Raw genomic sequence first — 23,692 nt, forward strand, 5'->3', positions numbered from 1 at the left:
TCCGACGAGGATGCCACCAACATCGCCGTCAACAAGGGACTCCTCTTTCCCAACGTCGGCCATAAGTGCTTAATGGCAAAGGACGGCAAAAAGAAGAAGGTACAAACTAGAACCACCCCCAAGTATACTACTCTAGTGATGTGGGTAGTTTTAGTGAAGATGAAGATGATTTGCTTACTCTTTTTGCCAACCTTAACATGCAACAAAAGTAAAAATTAAATAAATTGATAGGAGCCATTCATGAGAAGGATGAACTCCTGGATAGCCAAGAGGAATTCCTTATTAAGGAAAATAAAAAGCATGTTAAAGTAAAAAATGCTTATGCTAAGGAAGTAGAGAAAAATGAAAAGTTGACTAAGGAGCTTAGCATTTGCCATGATTCAATTACCAACCTTAGAAATGAGAATGCAAGTTTAAATGCTAAGATTGATAAATTGAATGAATCAATTTCTAGCCTTAGGACCGAAAATGATAGTTTAATTTCCAAGGCTAAAGAATTAAATGTTTGAAATGATTATATTTCATGTCTTAGAAATGAGAACACTATATTACATGCTAAGATAGACGAATTAAATGTTTGCAAACCCTCTACATCTATTGTTGATCATGTTACTATTTGTACTAGATGTAGAGATATTAATATTGATGCTATAAATGAGCACCTTGCTTTAATTAAACAACAAAATGATGATATAGCTCAATTAACTGCTAAAATCAATGAGCATGAAATTGAAAATAAAAATTTAAATTTGCTAGAAGCATGCTCTATAGTGGGAGACGCCCTGGCATTAAGGATGACATTGGTTTCCAACAGGGAAGCAATGTCAAACTTAATGCCCCTAAAAGATTATCTAATTTTGTAAAGGGCAAGGCTCCCATGGTTCAGGATAATGAGGGTTACATTTTATATCTTGCTAATTATCCTGAGCACAAGATTAGGAGAATTCATGCTAAGAAGTCTCATTATGTTTCTCACCATGCTTTTATGTATAAGAATGAGGCTTCTAGATCTAGACAATCAACCCATGTTAAATTGCCTAAAAAGAAAACTCCTACTGCATCAAATGAACCTAACATTTCATTTAAGACTTTTGATGCTTCTTATGTGCTTACTAACAAATCAGGCAAAGTAGTTGTCAAATATGTTGGGGGCAAACACAAGGGGTAAAAGACTTGTGTTTGGGTACCCAAGGTGCTTGTTTCTAACGATGATGCCACTGAGCAAACGATGTCGTGGGACCCGAAGCAGCAAGCACATGAGGTGTCGAGGTATGATAGGAAGACACAAGGTATCCAAGATGTAGAGGCGAGGCGAGGATTTACGGTGACGGCCAGTCCCAATCACATCCCATGTGTGACGATCATGTACAAAACAAGATGAGTCATCAAATCCAATAAAACAATTATGATCGGTAATTTGACCAACTGATAATAGATCCATGGATAACTCAGGTACAAAAAATATATTTGGAACAGTAAAATTAGAATCGGAAAGAGAACCCTTGTGGGTGACATGACATAATGTACCATCAGCTGTCTGAACAGAAGTACCCTCGGTGACAGGTGTAGTAGATGCCAGACGTGACTGATCAGATGTCACATGAAATGAAGCGGCGGAATCAAGAACCCAAGATGATGGTAAAGCACCAGCAGATGAAGTAGCAGCAACCGCAACTGAGCCTTTAGGGCTTGGTCCTATACCACGACCACGAGTAGCACGACGGACAAGAAAGTCATCCAACTTCTCTAGAAACTTAGCAAAACAGTTCTCAGACCGATGAGTGTTCTTTTTGTAGTGTTCACAAGGTTGAAAGGAGGTCGTCCTGGACCTCTGAGCAGCAGCCAACACACTATGAGAACTCACACCAGTAATGGAAGACATAGATGAGTCTCTTCAGCAAGTAATTCAGACAATGCCTGAGCCATAGTGAGAGTATCTGAACTGTGAAGCAGCCTTGCACGAAGAGAATCAAATTCAGATCGAACTCCCATAACAAATCAATAGGTAAAGAACTTCTCAATGAACTTATGGGCTGGGCAAGGCACAGTTGTACAAGCAGGCACCATGGAGGTCAATGCGCTCATTAGACGGTCAAAGGCGGAATAATATTCATCAATGGACATATCATGTTGCTCAATTACGTGAGTCTGCTGCATAAGGGTATGTAAAAGAGCACTGCTATCCTAAACAAATCGATCCTTCAGATGTGACCAGATAGCTTGAGCAGTGGTAAATTTGGACAGACTCGTAATCATAGTTGGTTTAGTGTTGTTGACCATTGCAGTCATTACCTTGCCATCATTGATCTGCCAAGCCTTGATTGCAGCATCATTGCTTCTATCAGCTGCTAAAACTGGAGAATCTTCGGTCAAATGAAACAGTAAGCCCTGACCTCTTAATGCATTCTGGACACAAAAGGCCTATTCTGGATAATTCTGCCCATCAAGCATAATATTGACAACGATAGCGTTGGTCGACATATTGCAGAGTAAGAAAACAGTGAAGATTAACAGATTTAAAGCAGACTGGTTGGAAGGTACCAAAATCCCTAGCCAGAGCAGCGGATGAACAGTGTTGCATGCGACGCAGAAGCAGACGGCAGTACGGCGCAGCAGACCAGCAAATCTGATCGAGACACCCTATGTTGCACGCTGACAGCGCAGAACAGCGGGGCGCAGCAGCTCCGCAGACGGCAGTACGTCGCAGCAGACCAGCAGATCTGACCAGGACACCCTGTGCTGCGCGCTGACAGCGCAGAACAGCGGGGCGCAGCAGCTCCGCACGCAAGAAAACACGTGACGGCGACGAACAGGAGACGACAGGGACCGCGCGCAGAGAAGACTGCACGGCGTGGGCGCAGAGAAGAAGGCGCGCCTAGACGAAGATGGCGCGACGCGACGCGGCAAGGGCGCGACCCGCGCATAGAGGACGGCGCGGCGGCAGCAGTCCGCGATAGATCCAGATCCGCGCACGGAAGACGGCGGCAAGGGCGCGACCTGCGCACAGAGGATGGCACGGCGGCAGTGGACCGCGCACAGAGGACGGCAGCGCGATGACAGTAATGTCCGTGACAGCAGCAGCAGATCCGCGACGACGACGACTATGTGAGGAAGATCCGTGACGGGCTGACGGCGGTAGCATGGGAGGACAACCGCGACGGCGGCTAAAAAATTAGGGTTTCGTAACCTGCTTTGTTACCATATTATTAACCTTGGGATTGATAATTAGTCCCTAAAGACTATAGGTTATATATATATACTAGGTGTGTGCCCGTGCGTTGCAACGGAAGTATGCTAGAATGAGCATCGATACATATCTGATCAGATCTTATATTTTCTTAGAGGTCTGGAGAAAGTTTGCTTGGAAGCCAAACATGTTAAGGCCTGAGCATGAGTTACTCTTGTGCCCCATCAGCACACTGTTCCACGCTTGTATGAGTCTTGCTAATTTGCATGCCTCGTGTATAGTCTCTCATGTCTCGGTAGCAGTATCAGATTCCTTCAACCATGGTCAAACCAACTGAAAGATTATAGAACAGTGGGAAAATGAACTCACTATAAGTCGAGACATTTTTGTTCTACACTTTGCCTTTACATGAGCAACATATATATTATCTTATCATCAGCTGCTCTTACCACAGCATGCTATCCAGAGTTCCAAACAACAACTCCAATAGAAATTTCAAATCCAAGAACAACAACCAGTAATGAGATATCTGCTCTTGTAAAACTGACAATATAAACTATTAATGACAAATCTTCAAGGCCTCCAACTTTATTTCTCAAGAAATTAATAGAGAAAATATATATTAAATTTACACCAGAACATCCATGAAAATCATGATGAAAACAAACTTACAATTTTGTACAGAGTTGCATGAAATGCGTGGCTTTAGCCTCGTTGAATCGGCACATAAGCATCAGATTTGGTTCTCAATTGTTGATTAAACTGCATCCCTTTTCCTTCCTTAACTCCTGAAACATCATCCACCTCCGCACCTCCTTTGCCTCCTCCAATCTTCCATGTGACGCATAGATATTAGCAAGCAGGACATAGTTCCCGGTATTACCTGGCTCAATCACAAAAAGCTTCTTGGCTACCTCCTTACCCATCTCAAGGTCCCTGTAGTTCATGCAAGCCCAAAGGAGTTCGTTAACATGTTCAGGTGGAGCTTTTTCTTGAATGAATGTTCAAGTGTAACTTATTGTTTGATATATTATTACACATCAAATATACCATTATGATAGTTGCTTCTCCAGATGAACCACATTTTCATATTTCTATTCTCGGGGACATATCGTGTGCAATCACTCATATCTGTGCAATCGTGCAATCATCCAATATGAGACGTTCAATCTATATCTGACGGTAGCTATTTCAGGGGGGTTTGGCAAATTTCAACGGTGTGTGAGGTGAAAGAATATAAATATAACGGCAGTTACCATTGGATACATATTTAATGTTTCAGATTCGTTGATTGCACAATGCACATGATATTTTACCATTAAATGTAGATAGTAAAATGTAGATAGTACCGTTATCTAGACAGGTTGAGTAGTGTCTTTCTACAGTCAACAAGAAGGCAGAGGAAGCTACCTTTAGAAGTTGATGAATAAACTGGGTAACATCCTTGCCTGTAATTGGAATAGATCTGATACTGCTCCCAATGACAACCATCAGCAACCGGAGTGCAAGTTCTTTAATCCAATCGATGAGTGCAAGATCACCTTGCGTGCAAATATAATTTAGGAACAAAATAGTCGTGAAATCAAACATAAATCACTTACAATAAAAACAATACAAATTGATCCATACGGTACTATGGAAGTTATCATCTCACCGTTACTCGCATTTCTAGCAAAAATTTTCTGCAGATAGCATCTTTCTAATTTCCAACCCAGCGAAGACAGCAAGTGCCCTTTGTGTTGTGTATACACGAAACACAAGCTTAAGATGAATCATCAGCTCCTAGGTGCATCAAGCCTTCTTTGTAAGCTTCAAATTCATCGCTCGACCAGCGACACACAAGGTATAGATGGAATGTCGCCATCTGTATCCCAAGCAGCCGCTGCAAGAGAGAGACCGAATGAGACTCAATACAATGGAGTAGAAAAGGATAAAAATGAGAACATGTCGGTTTTCACGTAATCTGGGCACAATGGAGCCTAAAGTTTAGACTGGTCATAAGTTACATAGTGAATTATGGATTTATGGCATATCTTTTAAATCAAACATATGACATGCATCACACGTACCAGAGTCTATGCTGCTTCTGGCGCAAGGGGCTTCCCTTCCTCACAAACTACATGGTCTGCAACTAACTCTACGACACCTGCACCAACAAATGGTAGACTGACTTTTTAATGACCTCTTGGCAGAATTTTAAGCATATATGTAATGCAGACGAGACAGCAAACCTTTGTTCAAGCGAACTGGAAGTCCTTGCTTGCGTAGAAAGGGCTCCATCTCATGTGTGAACTGTTCTAGAGGGCCTTCCTTAAGCTCAACCTGAGGAATTGTAAATGTTTTTTTAAAAGGTTCTGTAAATTTGGCGAAACACATTATACAGGAAACCAAAAATGGCACTAAGGAGCTACCGCAAATAAGTTTCATTGTCAACTTCCTAGTGAGTCTATTTGAAGAAACCAAACCAGGGATATAAATGAAAAAGCAAAACCAGAATACCGTATCTGCCGCAGTACATCCTGTCCTTGCAAAATCATGCTCCTCAAATTCTCGAAACATCCTGCCAGTATGATATACATGGCCATATCAAAATCTTCATATATAAAGCTAAAACAAGAAATGCGAGTAACGGTGACGGCATCCGGATACTACCTCTCAACATCATCCCTTGGAAGATTGGTGAAGAACAGACCAGAGTTGCCTTGAAGGAACTAAACACAGCGAAGTTACTTCGGTCAAAACCTCATACTGATGGTCTGAGGAAACTGGAATACAGCGCCTACTAAATTTCGAAAAAGGGAACAGCTCTCGCCTTGGAAAGTTTGTGGAGGCCTGTCTCAGCTTCATCAGCAGGCGGACGCCCCAACGCTATCTGCATAACCTTCTTCCCAGCGAGAAATATCCTGGAACAGAAAAATATTGTGGCGGGTGTATCGTGGCTTGCGGGCGTTCGCGGCGGCTGGCGTTCGCGGCGACGGGTGGGGTTCGCAGCAGCAGGCGGGGTTCTATTGAGCTCGGGGCGGATAGAGGCAGGCGGGCGAATTGCAGCGGCAGGAGGTTCCCGACGGGCGAGGTTGTTCGCGGCAGGTTGCGACAGGTCTCGGCGGGCGTACCGCGGCACGGCGTGCGGGCTGTTCGCAGCGTTTGCGGAGCGGTCGCGGCAGACGCGATTCGCGGCGGTGGGGCGTTCGCTTCTTGCGGTTGGCGACGGTCAGGGGTCGCGACAGGCGGTTGGCGGCGGGCGAGGTCGCGGCGGGATCGGGCGGACGGTTGTTGGCGGGGGCAGTCTACAGTATGGTCTTAATAGTTAGTACAGATACAGATATATATATATATATGCAGTAGGCCTAGGCCTAATGGGCCTTAACAGCAACCATCTCACTGAAGTATCGTGGTTTGGCAAACACGCGTGTAATTCTTAATTCTCATTGTATTATTATTTTTCCTTTACAACACAGATATTTATCTAGTCAAGAAAAAAACAATGATTCTTCCCAGGCTTCATTAGCCTGCAGAGATATGTAACACGATCATGTACCACTGCCTAGAAGATGTAGCAAGTGTTTGCCACAATTTTACTCTCGCATTTGCCGATGCAGCCGAAGAGGGAGTTGTTGACCTAGAGTCTGCCTCATGGAGATGGAACGAGACTAGTTAGATGTTCACCGGAGAAATGACAAGCCGCCAGGGTTGCCCTAGGCTACGCTACGCTATGCATGTATGACCCAGCTATATATATGTACAGAGTTCCAGCTTCAGTCCACATGTATGTATCACGACAGTATCGGGTCCGGTTGGTACTTGAATTCAGGCACATGGTCGAGCCTGCAAAGGGAAATGGCATCAAATCAACAATATCATGTGGTTTGTTTAGAAACACAGGTACCACCGGAAAATTTCAAGTAAAAAAAAAAGATGGCAAACTTTTCAACAAGCTGGATGAGAAGTTCAGTGCAAAGTGTGTTGCGCCGTACCACAGTTTAAGGGTATAATAAAATTGTACGTACCTTTGCCTGACTTTGAGAATACCGGTACCGAGCTGCATGGGAATGCCCATGATAATGCATTCACTAACTCCCTCTATCTGATCCTGACGACCACTGTATGAGGCATTGAATAGATGTTCTGCGGTTTTCTCAAATGAAGCAAGCATCAGCACACTGCTTTTCATCTTTGCAATGCCGTATCTAGTAATGCCGAGAATTTCACCCTGCTCAGGGAATTCACACAAGTAAAACGGGTGAAGGTCTTTAAGCATGTAATAAAGCACATGGACAGTAGGAAAAACATCATCCATTTTCCAGAGAAGGTCAGATCATGATACCTTGTATGTCATTAAATCTGCCAAGAGCATCATATGTCTCCGATCAATGTTCATGCCATGACTTTTCATTGTGTATTGAATCTCATCAATAATAGATCTCCTAGCAGCTTCAATTCCAAGTGTTTGGTTCGTTTCCATGATGTGATTACTTTTCGTCTTCCTAGCATCAACTCCTGGGGTACCCATGACTGCCAGGAGGTTTGTTCTGTAATTACACATTTCTTTGATTAGCGCAGATCATGTCAAATGATACTGCATAAGCCATGCTAAGGCGTTTCTCAAAAAAAAAACATGCTAAGGCGAAACAGCTTTGATCTTGCCGTTCTTACTAACACGAAACTAGTTTTAAACGTGCAATTGAAGGTTACCAAAGTGAAGGTTACTGCTGCTAAATCAATAAAAAGAAATGCTAACTCCGATTATAAAAACATGCTGTTCAGGACATGATTTAGTGAAGCCTTAAAAACTATAAACAACAATAACTTTTACATTATTTATTTTGAAAACATGCAAATGTAATTATCTAGTTCGAAAACATGCAAGTTGAATGTGTATAATTGTACTGAAAAATACTTGCAAAATATCATAAACTTCGAAGGTTTTAAGAACATACCCTACAAAAACTACTGGTCAAATGTGACATTTTTTTCTTGTTTTGGGGGGGAGGGGGAGCTTACCCTTCAACCAACAATTGGTATCTTTCTGTCGCGTTGTTGACTTTAACTTCATCAATAACAACCCTTTCAACAGTTGGAATGCCCTGAATTTATAATTCTAGAAAGGTCAGCAATGATCATGGTATTATAAATATTTTTACAAGCGAAAATGGCAGGAAATTGTTCACCTTCACAATCACTTTTGGAAGGATGGATTTGAGGTTATGCAGTTCAAGCTGAAGTTTGAGCTTGTCAGTTCCAGCTGGATATATTCGCAACTTGGCTCTATCAATGACTCGGACATGCTGCAAAAAATCATTTGACTGTAAATTGCAAACACAGATAACTAATAATAAATTTTCCACCTGATGTATCAAACTTGGAACTTTGTTTATACCTCAGATTTTAACTTAAGCTTTGGATGATTCAAAATTGACAGCTTCACAGAATCAGCAGATATTCCCATGTGGAGAGTTTCTATAAGTTGCATATCAAGTTTGACAACCAAGTTTGGCAGACTTGATTTCAGGACAGTCTGAATGGTTGCTGCAACCTGATGAACACGCAACAATCCAAAAGTCAGCACCAAAACAATCAAGATGTGGCAGGGCAACTTGATACTTTTGACAAATTGTGTGTTTGCTAGAGAGTTTTGGTACCGCCTACTAAGGCCCTGTTTGGAAGCATCCTAGTTTTAAAAAAACCAGTTTTTATCTTTTAGCTAGGAGAGGGAGATCCCAGCTTCTTGGTTTTTAAGAAACTGAGAATGTAATTTCTATAAATTGAGTCATAAACTGGTATGTTTGGAACCAACACAATTTCTATAAACCAGTTTCTTAAAAACTGGGTGCTTCCAAATAGGGCCTTAAGTCAAGTGAATCTCCAGTTTCTTGCTCCACAATCCGAAGACTGGAGCTTTGTGGTTTGGTGGAGTCTGGTGGCTGGTCAGATCAGTGGGGTTGCTAGGCGAGGTCCTAAAGAAACTAATTATTCTTGGAGCTTGGACTCTCCGGAAACACAGAAATAGTTGTGTTTGATAAAAAATCTCCCAACATTGAAGAGGCTAAGCCTGATCAAGAAAAGGAGATGTGGAGTCGTGCTGGGGCTGGGGATCTTTTGCTCCTCACAGCCTCCATTCCTGGTTTCTAGGTCTTTGTAGGGTCGTGTTTCTTTAGGATTTATGGATCTATTCATGTATTTTTTTTTGCCTTCGTAAGTTGGCTTTGTGCCTGTGTTGTTCTAGTTCTTTCTCGAAAGCGCAAGAGAGCTGCGCGAAAATATATTAAGAAGGAGAAAAAGGTCCAATAGGACCCCAAGATACAGATAAGGCCTCCCTACGGAGGCCAATAACAAGCATAAATGAAACCATCCATTAGGTATGAAGTATGCCTGTGTTGTTCTAGTTCATTTTAAAACTAAACTCTTTATTCTTAATATAATGATGCACAATTCTGCTGCGCATTCGAAGAAAAAAAAAGGGCAAAATATAACACTAGGTATGAAGTATGCACAGAAATTTTTGTCCATTCATGGGATTCCATGCTTTTCTATTCTATAACAGAGAGATCCACAAGCAAAATCCAATACAAGTCACTGAAAATTTTCGACCTAAGTAAACATATTGTACTACAAATCTAAAAGAGTGGACTCAACCTCACAAAGAAAGAATAAGTACATTGGCACCCTTATCATGGATCTTGTAGATGCGAAAGGGCCTCTAGCGTAATGGTTAGAGATGGCAATGGGTACCCGCGACCCGATACCCGATGGGTATTTACTCCATTAGGGTATGTATGTGGGCTAAATATTCTACCCGTGGGTCTGTTATTGGGCAAAAATCTTCACCCAATGGGTAAATGGGTATTAGAACGTTCCACCTTCACCCATACCCGTTAACCCGTGGGTATAAAATACCCAATATAAACTTAGCCCAAGCATAAATTTAGACTTTAGTCATCCATCTTTTTTACTATTTAATAACTTTTTAGGCCATTATGTCATAGAAGGCTTAACGACAATTTAATGGCCATGTAATTAAACATGTAATTCACCCAATGTGTGTTGAATGGATGGTTAAATGATGCTAGAAATTTTGTAATGGTATTTAGATGGATATACTTGATATTTGTATAATATAATATTTTGATAGATGTTTAATTTTTGTGGGTACGAGTGACCCGATGGGTGACCCATACCCACGTGGGTATGGGTATGGGGGTAAATCCATACCCACCAGTGTATATGGGTGACCCGGTGGGGTTATTTTTTTGTCGTGGGGTATGGGTATGGGGTAGTAATACCCGGTGGGTATTTACCCATTGCCATCTCTAGTAATGGTTAAGGCTTCCGAGTAGCACCTCTAGATTCTGGGTTCGATCCCCCTTGAGGGCGAATTTCTGGCTTGATTAAAAAAAAATCTCCTCATTGTGTCCCGCCCACTCCCAAGTTACATCTTGCGCGCCCCGCGCCACCCTCCGGCTAGGCCGTTACAGAGTGGGTGGTGACAGCCCGCTAGTGATGAGGGTAAGGTTCGGAAAATTTCTCGGCTGGGACCATGTTTCGGTCTCTTCTTAATATAATACTGGGAGGGCAGTCTTTCCCTCCCGTCCGAGTTTTTTTTATACATGCTATTTTTGTATCGCTAAAATGAGCTACCAACATTCAGCCTCCATACAATACAGTAAGGTAATAGAGAACGAGAGAAACTTTCACAGCTCTACTTGTGCATGTGACTTCCATGCCTGGTAAAATAAGCAACCACTCTCTGCCAGTGAATAGTAAAATAATGATAAATAGGTGGAAACTGGAAAATCAACTTGTTTATTTAAAGTCTATGTAAAAAATGATCTGTAATAAAACATATCTAGTGACAGTTCACCTCGCCAAGCACTGCTTTCTCCATAGATCCTTTCACAATGCGCGCAGAAAGCACATCTTTCCTTGACAAAAGCTGAGCGGTGATAATAGGTGTGCTTATCTTTTTAGCAGCATTGATAATTTCCTTGATTCGAGGAACACCAAGAGTAACATCTTTTTTATGGTTAAGGAAACAAGTTGAAAGGAATTAGTGGGCCCTGCTATGTTTCTGTACTTTCCATGTCAAATAGTGCACTTAATAAAGTTAGATTGATTGAGGAATAAACATTCTTTCAAAAAAATCCTGAAAGTTGGATACTACTACATTCCAAGTTATAAGATGTTTTAGCTTTTCTAGATACATAGCTTTTACTACGCAGTTGAATATATATTATGACTAGCCGCATAGTAACAACGGTGTATCTAGAAAAGACAAAATGCGTTGTAATTTGGAATGGAGTATTTTCCAGAGACATTAAATCAACAGCAGCGCTAATCTGAAGTAGAAAAAGAAACTGAAAAACAAAATGAAGCATCTTAATTGAGCATGTTTAAATGCCACAGAATTCAGTAATATTTTCCTGAAGCAGCGGTAAAAAGGATACTCATGCTAGCTACTCCCGCAAAATGAAATGTTTTCAGTGTCATCTGAGTCCCTGGCTCCCCAATACTTTGAGCTCCAATTGCTCCAATAGATGCTCCTGCTTCAATCTTCTTTGACTGATAACGAGATAAGCAAGTGTCCAAGAAAACCTGAGCCACAAAAAAGGAAATAAATCATCTGATACAAGGATACAAGAACAAAACAAACAAACTGGCAAAAACAATCCTTAGAAGACTTAAAACTACAGGTTAGCCTATGTAACTGGATCACAAATCAAACTCTTTTTTTTTTTTGCCTCAAGTCCTAAGCAAACTAGAGACAAAGACAACACATAGGAAAGTGGTTAGTCAATGATATCAGGTTACTGGTTGGTTGATTATATCAGGGTACAAAGTGCTTACATAGGAAGATGTTATTTATTTATGACCAATGTATGCTAAACTGATATTGCTTTAACATAATAATACAAAACAGAACAGTGTGGCAAGAAAAAAACAAGAACAGCATGGATGAGTTACTCATAAAGTCACAGTACACTTGCACATATATAAATTGTAAATGTTGGATTTACACAGAAACCCACAGGATTAGGAAGAACAGGCCACAAAAGAATCATGGTACATAGGATTTACACAGAAAACTTTGTCCTGTAGCATATTCATCAAGATGCTCATATGTGGGGAATGCCTGGGGCAGCAGACATAAGGAGACTTTGACCTTAATCCTGGGTGTGTTTGTTTGCTGCCGGTTGTAGTAGTGTGATTCTTCATGGACATTTATGTGTATGCCTGTGTTTGGCTGCCATAAGGAGGCCAGTTTTTTACTGTTTTTGCCCTCGAAGGCCTATTTTTTCTTCTTAATATAATGATGTGCAGTTCTCCTGCGCTTTCGAGAAAAGGATTTACACAGAAATACCATGTGTTAAGAGGAAGCTTCCATAACAAACATGATTGTTCCTTATGAAGTCAGCTCTATAAAAGGATAACCTTTATCCATTACGAATCAACAACAACAACAACAAAGCCTTTTTGTCCCAGGCACGTTGGGGTAGGCTAGAGATGAAACCCCATATGAAAACCTCAGAGCTCAACCCCCAAAGAAAAGAAAAGGGAGACAAAGGCAAAGGAGAACCGAAAAACGACGAAACGGGGAAACACATAAAAAGAGATAAAACCCACAAGAACCAGCAAGATCTAAAGGGGCACAAGAAAATGTCAAACGATTAAGGAGGAAAAGTGAAACTACAAATCAGGATTCTGGCACGTGAATTGCACACTTTCACCCCTTCCTATCCACGACGAGCTCTTTATCAATATTCCACTCCTTCAGGTCCCTCTTCACAGCCTCTGTCCACGTCAAGGTTGGTCGACCTCTACCTCTCTTCACATTCTCGGGACGCCTAATTATTCCGATATGCATTGGTGCCTCTTCAGGTCTTCGTTGGATATGTCCAAACCATCTCAAACGATATTGCATAAGCTTCTCCTCAATTGGCGTCACTCCTACTCTCTCTTGTATATCATCATTCAGGACTCGATCTCTCCTTGTGTGGCCACATATCCAGCGCAACATACGCATCTCTGCCACACTTAGTTGTTGTACATGTCGTCTTTTAGTGGTTTGTGTGGCACCCGGGGGTCGCATAAGACACCCGCAGCTTGCCGCCATTTCAACCATCCAGCTTTCATTCTATGACTGACATCCTCATCGATGTCTCCCTCCTTCTGAAGCATTGATCCTAAGTAACGAAAAGTGTCTTTCTTGGGTACCACTTGCCCATCAAGACTAACATCTCCATCCTCATACCCCATGGCACTGAAATCACACTTCATATACTCTGTTTTAGACCTACTAAGCCTAAAACCTTTTGCTTCCAGCGTCTGCCTCCACAATTCTAACTTTTACGAAACACCACTCCTACTCTCCTCAATAAGTACCACATCATCGTCAAAAAGCATACACCACGGTATATCTCCTTGTATGTCCCTTGTGACCTCATCTATCACCAAAGCGAAAAGATAAGGGCTCAAAGCCGACCCTTGATGTAGTCCTATGTTAATTGGAAAGTCATCGGTGTCTCCATCACTTGTTCGGACACTTGTCACAACATTAGTGTACATATCTTTAATAAGATTAATGTACTTTGTTGATACTTTGTGTTTTTCCAAGGCCCACCACATTACACTCTTAGGTACTTTGTCATAAGCCTTCTCCAAGTCTATGAAGACCATATGCAGGTCTTTCTTTTGAATCAAATAAAAAGTATTCCTGATCAGAATTTCTGCTATCCTAGCTGTTACAAAACCTGGCTTGGGCCTTGTAGCCCAGGTACAGTCGGCTAGGCTATGTACCTTGGACTCCTAGTCCGGCACGTATCGTAGATTGACTTGTATTTGCAAAGGGATAGCGGACGAGGACAGTTCTGTTTATATAAGCCAGCCCTATCCCTACCTATATATACATGCACTATAATCAATCTACTATACTTGCTGCATGCTTTTGCTTTCACTAGCCTGTGCCCCCCCCCGGTCTAATTCCCTTCATGTCATGCTATGTAGCCATCTGCAGCATGGTTATCTTACCAAGGTTCACAGCAAGTCACACATCATGAACTTTTTTGTGTATAAATTGAAGCAAACAGCACAATAACTAACAAAGAATGCATCTTGTGCACTGATGTTATCCCTTGATGACAGAAGTTCGCCAATTCATAGTTTCTGAAGCATAAATTACGGTATTGGTATACCCTATGCAAATATCTGCTGCAAAAAGTATATATAAACACTACATGCAAGCCAATTGGAAAATGGCAGAAGTCTGGTTTAATTTAAACAAAGTTTAGCTCTTTGACAAAGTAGCGATGACTTTGATAATAGAAAGGGTTACAAAAGATTATAAACACGCACCTGAAGTTGTTTTGCAGATATACCAGATATAATAGCAGCAATAGATTCTTCTAGGCAAGAATCTTTCTTTTCTACATGATCCTCATGTAGATGGAGTGCCCTTCTTGTGCATTTCATTAATTCTATACGTTTATCAAGGAATTCAGTTAAGTTTTTCTTGAACTCTGCACTACAGCCACCATCAGATGAGGTGTCATGCTGCAAGAACTTATCCTCTAACATCTGTTTGATGCCCACTGGAGATAATGTATCTGATCCCCTTTGAGGACATGTGGCCTATAATAGAAGTTAAATGATCAGAGCACATTTTCATGGCTATCTAACAAAGTATTATGTACATTAAACTAACCATGACTTTCATAAACAATTGATCCAAATTTAAGGGCATGCCATCTTTTCCTTCCATCTTTGCAGGATCCATGCCATCATCTCCATACAAAAATTGAACTATACCACCGCTAGCATTTCGAACTGTCTGATCATAGAAAACTGAGAGATCTTCCAAGCCTTTCATCAATCTGCGGGACATATATCCAGTTTCTGCTGTTTTGACCTAATATTAAGAAAAGATCAAAACGAAGGAAACAACAGGTAGGGGCCGACTAAAAATTTTGAATGGGAAAAAATGCACTGGAAATAGATGTTGGCACTGTTCTGAGGATACGAGGTCTAGTGCAGATGATTATGTAGTAACAGTATAACACTGGTGAGATCAATGGGATTCTCTTTAAATTCTACTTGAAGATATAATACTGCTCTGTAATAGCCACTTTGTAGTTATTGACTTGATCTATTGCTGTTCCGAAGTAACTAATACATGGTTGTCAGTCTCTTAGGTTGAATGTTGCATTATCTTGCAGCAAGTCTTAGAAAACAAGTGGTGTTGTATGCCAGGTGTCAGGGGAGTAATGATTTATCTAATTACATCTCGGCTTCAGAGAAAACTGGGTTACTCTTTTCCTTCAATGTGAGTCTGTAACAGTTGTTAGGATCAAGTTATTAGATTGGGCCATTAGGATTGAATAGTAGAACTACTAAAATATACCGAATTGTGGTATTTAATAATGCTCAGAATTAGATCATTAGGGAGTTTGTACATATACCAGGACCATAATCAGATTGGGGAGGAAGGTTGTAATTAGCAGTCGATAAAAAAAAAGGTATTGGCTCATGTGAGAAAACAAAAGAAATATTTCCTCCATTCCAAAAAAATGTCGGCCATTTTAGCATTGTTATAAGTCAAACTTCCCTAACTTTGACAAAGTTTGCAGAAAAAAAGATATATTAACATCATAGTACCAAATAAATACACTGTTTAATGTGATGTGTAGATGTTGATGCACTTTTCTATAAACTTGGTCAAGAAGTTTGGCTTAAGACAAAACTAAAAAAATTACACTTCGGAGCAGAGGAGTACCATCCATAGTGGCAAACATTTTGGCCAGGAAAACAAAATGACACCATTGTCTGTTTCAACTGAGTAACAAATGCAAGTCATATTTAAGCCTATATGAACAATTGTGACATCATTTATGATGTAATCCCTAGAGAATGCAAAAACTTAATAAATACAAAACAAGGTTTTAAAGTCGAGAGACTAGTCGAGAATGACTAGTCGAGAAGTCGGTGTAGAGGTGATAGTCGACCAGAACGACTCGACTTACTCTGCTAGTCGCTCGACTTGTCGACTAGTCACGACTAGTCGTAGCATTTGAATCGTGCGACTTATTTGGACCTAGGTATAAAAATGTAAGCCCGCCCAACCATTTCAACCCTAGTAGGTAGGATGCTAATGGACAAGTTTCCTACCTTATTTTGGACATCTTGTGCTAACCACTACTTGGATCTCATGCTGGAGGTTATTGGGAAGATAAATGAGTTTAGTGGCTGCATTGCTAAAGCAAAGAAGATAACCAGATTTATCTATGGGCATGGAAGGATTTAAGACTTGGTGAGGACCAAGACAAATGGTAGAGATCTTGTTAGGCTGAAATGGTAGGACCAGCAATGGCTGAAATGCAGGTTGCCATGGACAATGCAAAAAAGAGCATCAAGGAAGCTTTGGAACACAGCGATTAATGGATGAAGTAATTTCTATTGTTGATAAGATAAGAGGTGGGACAATCAGATGAATACCAATCTGTATGAGGCATGCACTGTTTTTGAATGCAAACAAGTTCTTTGAAATCAGAGAGCACAATAGGAGACTTGCTACAAGACTGTTCAATATTTAATGATGTATTGTAGAAGATGGAGATTGATGAAGATACACTAAACGAGGTGTTTTTTAGTGTTTCAGTGTGTTTTTAGTATTAGCATATATAGAAAATTATAAAAATGTAATCATCGACTTATATTCAACTAGTCACGAGTAGTCTATCCTAGTCATCACTAGTCTACTAGTCAGTAGCTACACGACTCGACTCGACTCGACTTCACGACTCAAAAACATTGATGCAAGAAAGAAACATGTTTAAATTTAGGCATACCGCCGTGTCAACAAGACCTTCTCGTCCACCCATTGTGTGGAAGAAAAACTCAGTAGCAGTCAAACCAGTATAGAATGAATTAGCAACAAAACCTTTAGCCTGCAAATGGAAGACAAAACCTTATCAGAATGTTTTTGTGTTAACAAATTTAAATATCTACTTCATTTTGAAATTATAAAGTAAAAATGGCAGATTCATTGATGTCAGAAAATAGAAATACAGAAGGGTGGTATTATTTTAAAAAGCATAACTTCCCAAAAGCTCCAGTTTCTCTATCGTTTACTGTGGTAAAACCACCAGATTCAACAAACCAACAATCATGCAATCACTCAGAAAAGTTTGATGGCTGTGGTACATGGGAATTGAGAAACGAAAACTAAAGCTACTATTATATCTGCACTTTTCGATAAGCGCTGTAGAAGATGTGCTATATGCAGTCATTCAGCCCAATGATGGTAACAAATTTGCAGAATTTGTTTATCCAAAAGCATTCTTTCCTGTCTGATGGTAAAGGCTGCCATTGTTGGAGCTGGTGAGCTGAGCTTGACTCTTGACAACCAACTATTTTAAGTGCTATGGAAATGTGTGTTACGTTGGATTTGTGGCCATACAAGGGATCAAGTTCGGAATGATGATATACGTGATAGGCTAGGGATACCACTAATTAAAGAAAAGCTTGTCCAACAATGGTTAAGATGGTTTGGACATGTCCAACAAAGACCTCCAAAGGCACAAGTGCGTAGTGGGATCCTAAGACGCGAAAGTAATGTAAAGAGAGGCAGGCAAAGACCGAAGTTGACATGGGAACTGTTAGCAGTCTTGACTGCGCCATGCAGGCAGTCCCTACAGGCTGGCGCCATCTCTGTCCCTATCAGCCACATAAGGACAGCCATCTGCTGATTGGTTCTGATTAGGACAGCTAGAGATATGTAGAGATATGAGGGGATCCTGATTGGTTATGTTTCTATAGCTAGAGACCCTGATTGGTTATGTTTCTATAGCTAGAGATGTGAGGAGATCATGATTGGTTCTGTTTCCATAAACCACACAGATCTCCTCCCTATATATATGTAACCTTTAACCCTCATATCATCAATCAATATTCAGCAGTTCATCTGCTTTCATGGTATCACGAGTCTAGGTTCATTTCTACTCACCTTCCGCTGTCTAGCGCGCCCACCCGACGCTGCTACGGCTGCTGCTCCTGCGCGCCGTCCATGGCTAGCCACCAGCCCCCTTCTCCCAGAGTCGACGACGCTGCTGCGGCAGAGGCTGCTCTGCGCGCGCAGCAGGAGAGGGCTGCTCGTCTTCAAACTCGCGAGCTCGCCCTTGCGCGTGCCCGCAATGCTGAACGCGAGGCGGCTGAGGCCACCAAGGAGCGCGACGCGGCCGCCGCCCGCATCCGCGACGCTCTCGCCCGGGCCGCCCAGGCCCGCGCCGCTGCTGATCCTTTGGACGAGGAGGTCAACAACGACGACGCCTCCACCATTCGTGACGACGCTCCTGACGCTCGCACGCGTGAAGCTCTTCTCCTTCATGAAGCCGCTGCGCTCATCAATCTGCACGCTCAGGCGGTTGCAGTTCAGAACATCAGGGCTATCATTCCCGTCCTCCTCGACGTGTCGTCCACCCTCTACACCCGGTGGCGCGACGCCTTCCTGCTCGCCGTCGGCAAGTACTCCCTGGAAGGCCACGTTCTCACCGACGACTACGCACCCTTCTCTCCAGATTGGGTGCGGATGGATTGCGTCGTCAAGTCTTGGATCGTCGGCACCATCACCACCGAGCTAGCCGACGCCGTTCTCATTCGCGATGTCTCCGCCCGCGCCGCGTGGCTCGCCATAGAATCCCAGTTCCTCGGGAACCGGGAGACTCGAGCTCTCTTCCTCGACGCGGAGTTTCGCAACTTCCGCCAAGGCGATCTCTCCATCACCGACTACTGTCGCAAGTTCAAAGGGATGGCCGATGCCCTCGGTGATCTTGGTGAGCCCGTTCCCGACCGCACTCTCGTCCTCAACGTCATCCGCGGCCTCAACGAACGTTTCAGCAGCATCGGTCTTCATCTTCGACGCGGGCGGCCTCTTCCTACCTTCTTGGAGGTACGAAACGATCTTCTCCTCGAGGAACTTACCTTGGCACATCACTCCTCGACATCGGCCACCGCTCTGCTCGCCTCCGGACCACCTAAGGCGTCGCCGAACAACTCCAAGCCGAAGCAGCAGCCGCACCAGCAGTCACGGGGCAAACGTGCTGGGAAGAAGGGCGGGCGTTCGCAGCCAAACGGCGCAGCTCGTCTTCTCAACATTTTGCCAACCAAGACACTTCGTTTTTCCACCCCTCACCAAGCCCTCTTCGGTACAGCTCCAGTCTATGATCATCTTCGTGTCTTTGGTTGCAAATGCTATCCTAACTTGTTAGCCACTTCCCCCCACAAACTTGCTCCTCGTTCTGTTTTGTGTGTCTTCCTTGGTTATTCTGATCATCACAAAGGATATCGATGCCTCGATATTCACTCCAACAAGATCATCATATCTCGGCACATAGTCTTTGATGAGACTTCTTTTCCCTTTGCCGAACAGTCATCCACACCCACTGCCGAGGATTTCGAGTTTCTCTTAGATTCTCACCCTGCCGTGCCTGCTCCTATTGGATCAGCACGTTTCTGTCTCCTTCCTGCAGGTATAACAGACGCTCCCGCACAGCCACGTGCGGCCCCTGTAGCAGCAGTCAGCAGTCCGTGCTCCAACGACCAGCTGCTGCCCCTGCCTACCGCCGCACCTACACCTGATCCTGGCTCCGCCCGGACAAACGACGCTGCACCTGCAGTCGTTGCCGACCGCGCCCCGGATACCCAGCCGGGTCCCGGCCCTCGACGCTTCGACGGATTCGTCTACACTCGTCGTTCTGCGCCAGCTCCGACTGCTGATGCTACTCCTTCACCGCAGGCGCCTGCTGCAACAACGCCCGTTGCTGCACCCGCTGCACCGACGCCTGTTGCTGCTTCTTCGCCTTCAGCAGCCGCATCTCAGCTCCCACCCGGCGCTGTTCCTGTTCCCCCGGTCGTCAACCATCACCGCATGACTACTCGAGCAAAACTGGGGTTTCGACAGCCAGCTCTATTTCACGCAGCACAACTCTCACCTGTGCCACGGACCTATCGAGCTGCTCTTGCTGATCCTCACTGGCGCCAGGCCATGGAAGAGGAGTTCTCGGCTCTCTTGGGGAACAACACTTGGGATCTTGTTCCTCGTCCTCCGGCTGCCAATATTGTCTCCGGCAAGTGGGTTTTCAAGCACAAGTTCCATGCTGATGGTTCTCTTGAGAGGTACAAGGCTCGTTGGGTTCTTCGAGGTTTCTCACAGCGTCCTGGCATTGATTTTGACGAGACCTTCAGTCCGGTTGTGAAGCCTGCTACAGTGCGCACTGTGTTGACTCTTGCACTGTCTCGCAACTGGCCTGTTCATCAGCTCGACGTCAAGAATGCATTTCTTCATGGCACTCTGTCAGAAACAGTATATTGCTCCCAGCCTTCTGGTTTTACAGATTCAGCTCACCCCGACTTCGTCTGCCGGTTGAATCGTTCTTTATATGGTCTCAAACAGGCGCCCCGCGCCTGGTACAGCCGGTTTGCCTCGTTTCTGCTCTCACTTGGTTTTGTGGAGGCTAAATCTGACACATCTCTGTTTGTCTACTGTCGCGGCACTGACTTGGTGTATCTCCTGCTCTATGTTGATGACATTGTGCTCACAGCCTCATCCACAGCCCTCCTACGGCGCATCATTGGAACTCTTCAGCAGGAGTTTTCCATGAAGGATCTCGGCGAGCTTCATCACTTTTTGGGGATGCAGGTTCAGCGCACTCCGAGTGGCCTGTTCCTCTCTCAGCGGCAGTACATGGTTGACATTCTGACTCGCGCTGGCATGGCCGAATGCAAGCCTTGCTCCACTCCTGTCGATGTAAATCCCAAGCTCTCAGGCACAGATGGTACTCCAGTCACTGATCCTACGGATTTTCGCAGTTTGGCAGGGGCTCTCCAGTACCTGACTTTCACTCGACCAGATATTGCTTATGCTGTTCAGCAGGTCTGCCTTCATATGCATGATCCCCGCGAGCCCCACCTCGCTGCTCTGAAACGGATTCTTCGTTATGTTCGTGGCACTCTCCACCTCGGATTGTTACTTCGCCCCTCTGCGCAAACTGAGTTGGTGGTCTACTCTGATGCTGATTGGGCTGGTTGTCCAGATACACGCAGGTCTACCTCGGGCTACGCTGTGTTCCTAGGAGACAGTCTTATCTCCTGGTCTTCCAAGCGACAGAACACTGTCTCCCGCTCCAGTGCCGAGGCTGAATATCGTGCTGTCGCTAACGCTGTTGCCGAAGCTACCTGGTTGCGCCAGCTTCTTCTAGAGCTGCATGCTCCTCTGCAGCGCGCTGCATTGGTTTACTGTGACAACATCAGCACTGTCTACATGTCCTCTAATCCGGTTCAGCATCAGTGCACGAAGCACATTGAGATTGATCTTCACTTTGTCCGCGAGCGGGTTGCTCTTGGTACTATTCGTGTTCTTCACGTCCCTACCACTTCCCAGTACGCCGACATCTTCACCAAAGGCCTGCCATCTTCATTGTTCACTGAGTTCCGGTCCAGTCTGAACGTCCAGGCTTTCGACGCTCCGACTGCGGGGGGGTGTTAGCAGTCTTGACTGCGCCATGCAGGCAGTCCCTACAGGCTGGCGCCATCTCTGTCCCTATCAGCCACATAAGGACAGCCATCTGCTGATTGGTTCTGATTAGGACAGCTAGAGATATGTAGAGATATGAGGGGATCCTGATTGGTTATGTTTCTATAGCTAGAGACCCTGATTGGTTATGTTTCTATAGCTAGAGATGTGAGGAGATCATGATTGGTTCTGTTTCCATAAACCACACAGATCTCCTCCCTATATATATGTAACCTTTAACCCTCATATCATCAATCAATATTCAGCAGTTCATCTGCTTTCAGGAACAAACGGTTAAAGAAGACTTGAAAGAATGGAATATATCCAAAAACTTAGCCTTGAATAAGAAAGATTTAGCCTTAAATAGAAGTGGATAGAAAACAGCTATCTACGCGCTTGAACCTTGACTTGTAGCTTCTGTTGGGTTTCAACTCTAGGCTACCCTAACTTGCTTGGGATTAAAAGGCTTTGTTGTTGTTATTCATTCAAATAGAACTAGAAATATCTATGCACAAATTAGCAAGCCATGTTTCTTTTTGTCACTTACTGCAGGGGTCTTTGAATTTATAGGAAAGTGAGGAAGAGTTCTGTTTAGAAAACCATCTGGGGCACGACGCCCTCCAACTGATTGCTGTCCAACACATGCAACCATCTGACTGATATTGATTGGAGAACCTTTGGAACCACACTGAGACATAATCAATGGGCTGTTCCTCCAGTGAAGCGTATCCATGCACACCTGAAAAAAGTTTCATCACAAGAAATTCAACGATCCGCTAAAAAGCATACCAAATTCAGAGTGGACACAGTCACTAGTCACCTGGCAAAATCACTACATCAACCCTGTTCACTGAATTGTGATGCTACAAACTAACGCAATAATAATGTCTCAACAAGGAACCTTACTCAAGTAACACTACAGAGACGCATTTCAAAAATAATATCCAACATGATAGGCATGAGAACACTTATGATTATGAATGACAATTATGTTCTACCTAACTGTAAAAACAAACAGAGCAAAGAGGATCAATCAGATCAGGGATGTTATGAAACTATGTGCAAACTTACATTTCCAGCAATTGATCTGATTTCATTTAACACACCAGTGATGTTATGCTCCAGCGTTTGGGCTGCGTTGCAACCAGGATGCAATGCGAGCGCGCCTTTCGCAAACAAAGAAATAAGATCATGGCATTTTTTGTACCCTCCGTCTATTTCCTTTTTCTTTTGCCGATTTAGATGTTCTCCTGGTTGGACATCGTCCACACCAATGGAAAAACCATGGTTCCCTATAAATCTTGCACTGCAGAGGGGGAAAAGCACCTTCAGACCAGAATACAGTTTCCATGCACTAATTTGAAACAATGTGGTACATATGTGATGTTTATAAATAACATGCAGTGAGGCCGATACAGTGTAGGGTTAGCTAACTTGGCCTAAGCCATAGTTATCAAGGCAGTAAGGCGACTGACCCCCTTTTTATCTTTTAGGTGATAAAGCGTAAGGCGAGGCTTCACCTTAGTTATATAGATAAATATAAAAAATAGATCAAAATATTATTTATATATCATTAATTTAAAGTTAATAAGCAAGCTAGCACTTTTATAAGGTCTAGTAGGCCCAATTTCAGCCTAGTAGAAGCAGGAAAAAAGAAAAAGAAAGAAGCTCACAATAAGCCCAGCTCAGCCCAACACAGTTTTAACTCAGCCCAATACAGTTTTAGGATAAAACTCACATCAGCCGCCAGCAACCTAGCGCCAGCACCAGAACTGCCTCTCTCCCTCACCCCGCAGCTCTCCTCTCTCTCTCTCTCACTTCCCCCGCAGCTCCCCTCTCCCTCGGTTCCTCCACCGCAGCTCTCCCTCCTCCGATAGCAGGAGCCCTGTGCGCTGCCGCCACGACCTCCGCCGCGCTCTGCGTGTTGTGCACCTCCTCCTGCCTTCCCG

General features: G+C 43.5%; 1 protein-coding gene and 1 pseudogene across 1 annotated transcript in view; both read right to left on the minus strand.

Moving 5' to 3' along the window:
* Positions 1-3,722: 3,722 nt before the first annotated feature.
* Positions 3,723-6,398, minus strand: LOC103648548 (mRNA turnover protein 4 homolog; annotated as a pseudogene).
* Positions 6,399-6,582: 184 nt separating this feature from the next.
* The window catches only part of LOC103646285 (DNA-directed RNA polymerase III subunit 1), a 29,319-nt gene continuing 12,209 nt past the window's right edge, over positions 6,583-23,692 (minus strand). The window contains exons 15-27 of the mRNA XM_008671015.2: positions 22,815-23,049; positions 22,291-22,482; positions 17,023-17,121; positions 14,883-15,086; positions 14,534-14,809; positions 11,629-11,776; positions 11,046-11,197; positions 8,565-8,720; positions 8,356-8,472; positions 8,189-8,271; positions 7,512-7,716; positions 7,195-7,397; positions 6,583-7,012 (exon numbers count right to left, since the gene is read on the minus strand). Coding sequence (XP_008669237.1) covers positions 6,961-7,012; positions 7,195-7,397; positions 7,512-7,716; positions 8,189-8,271; positions 8,356-8,472; positions 8,565-8,720; positions 11,046-11,197; positions 11,629-11,776; positions 14,534-14,809; positions 14,883-15,086; positions 17,023-17,121; positions 22,291-22,482; positions 22,815-23,049 — 2,122 coding nt within the window. The 3' untranslated portion in view covers positions 6,583-6,960. The remainder of the gene's footprint in view (positions 7,013-7,194; positions 7,398-7,511; positions 7,717-8,188; positions 8,272-8,355; positions 8,473-8,564; positions 8,721-11,045; positions 11,198-11,628; positions 11,777-14,533; positions 14,810-14,882; positions 15,087-17,022; positions 17,122-22,290; positions 22,483-22,814; positions 23,050-23,692) is intronic.

This window comes from Zea mays, chromosome 2, assembly GCF_902167145.1.
Source record: "Zea mays cultivar B73 chromosome 2, Zm-B73-REFERENCE-NAM-5.0, whole genome shotgun sequence".
Classification (NCBI taxonomy): domain Eukaryota; kingdom Viridiplantae; phylum Streptophyta; class Magnoliopsida; order Poales; family Poaceae; genus Zea; species Zea mays.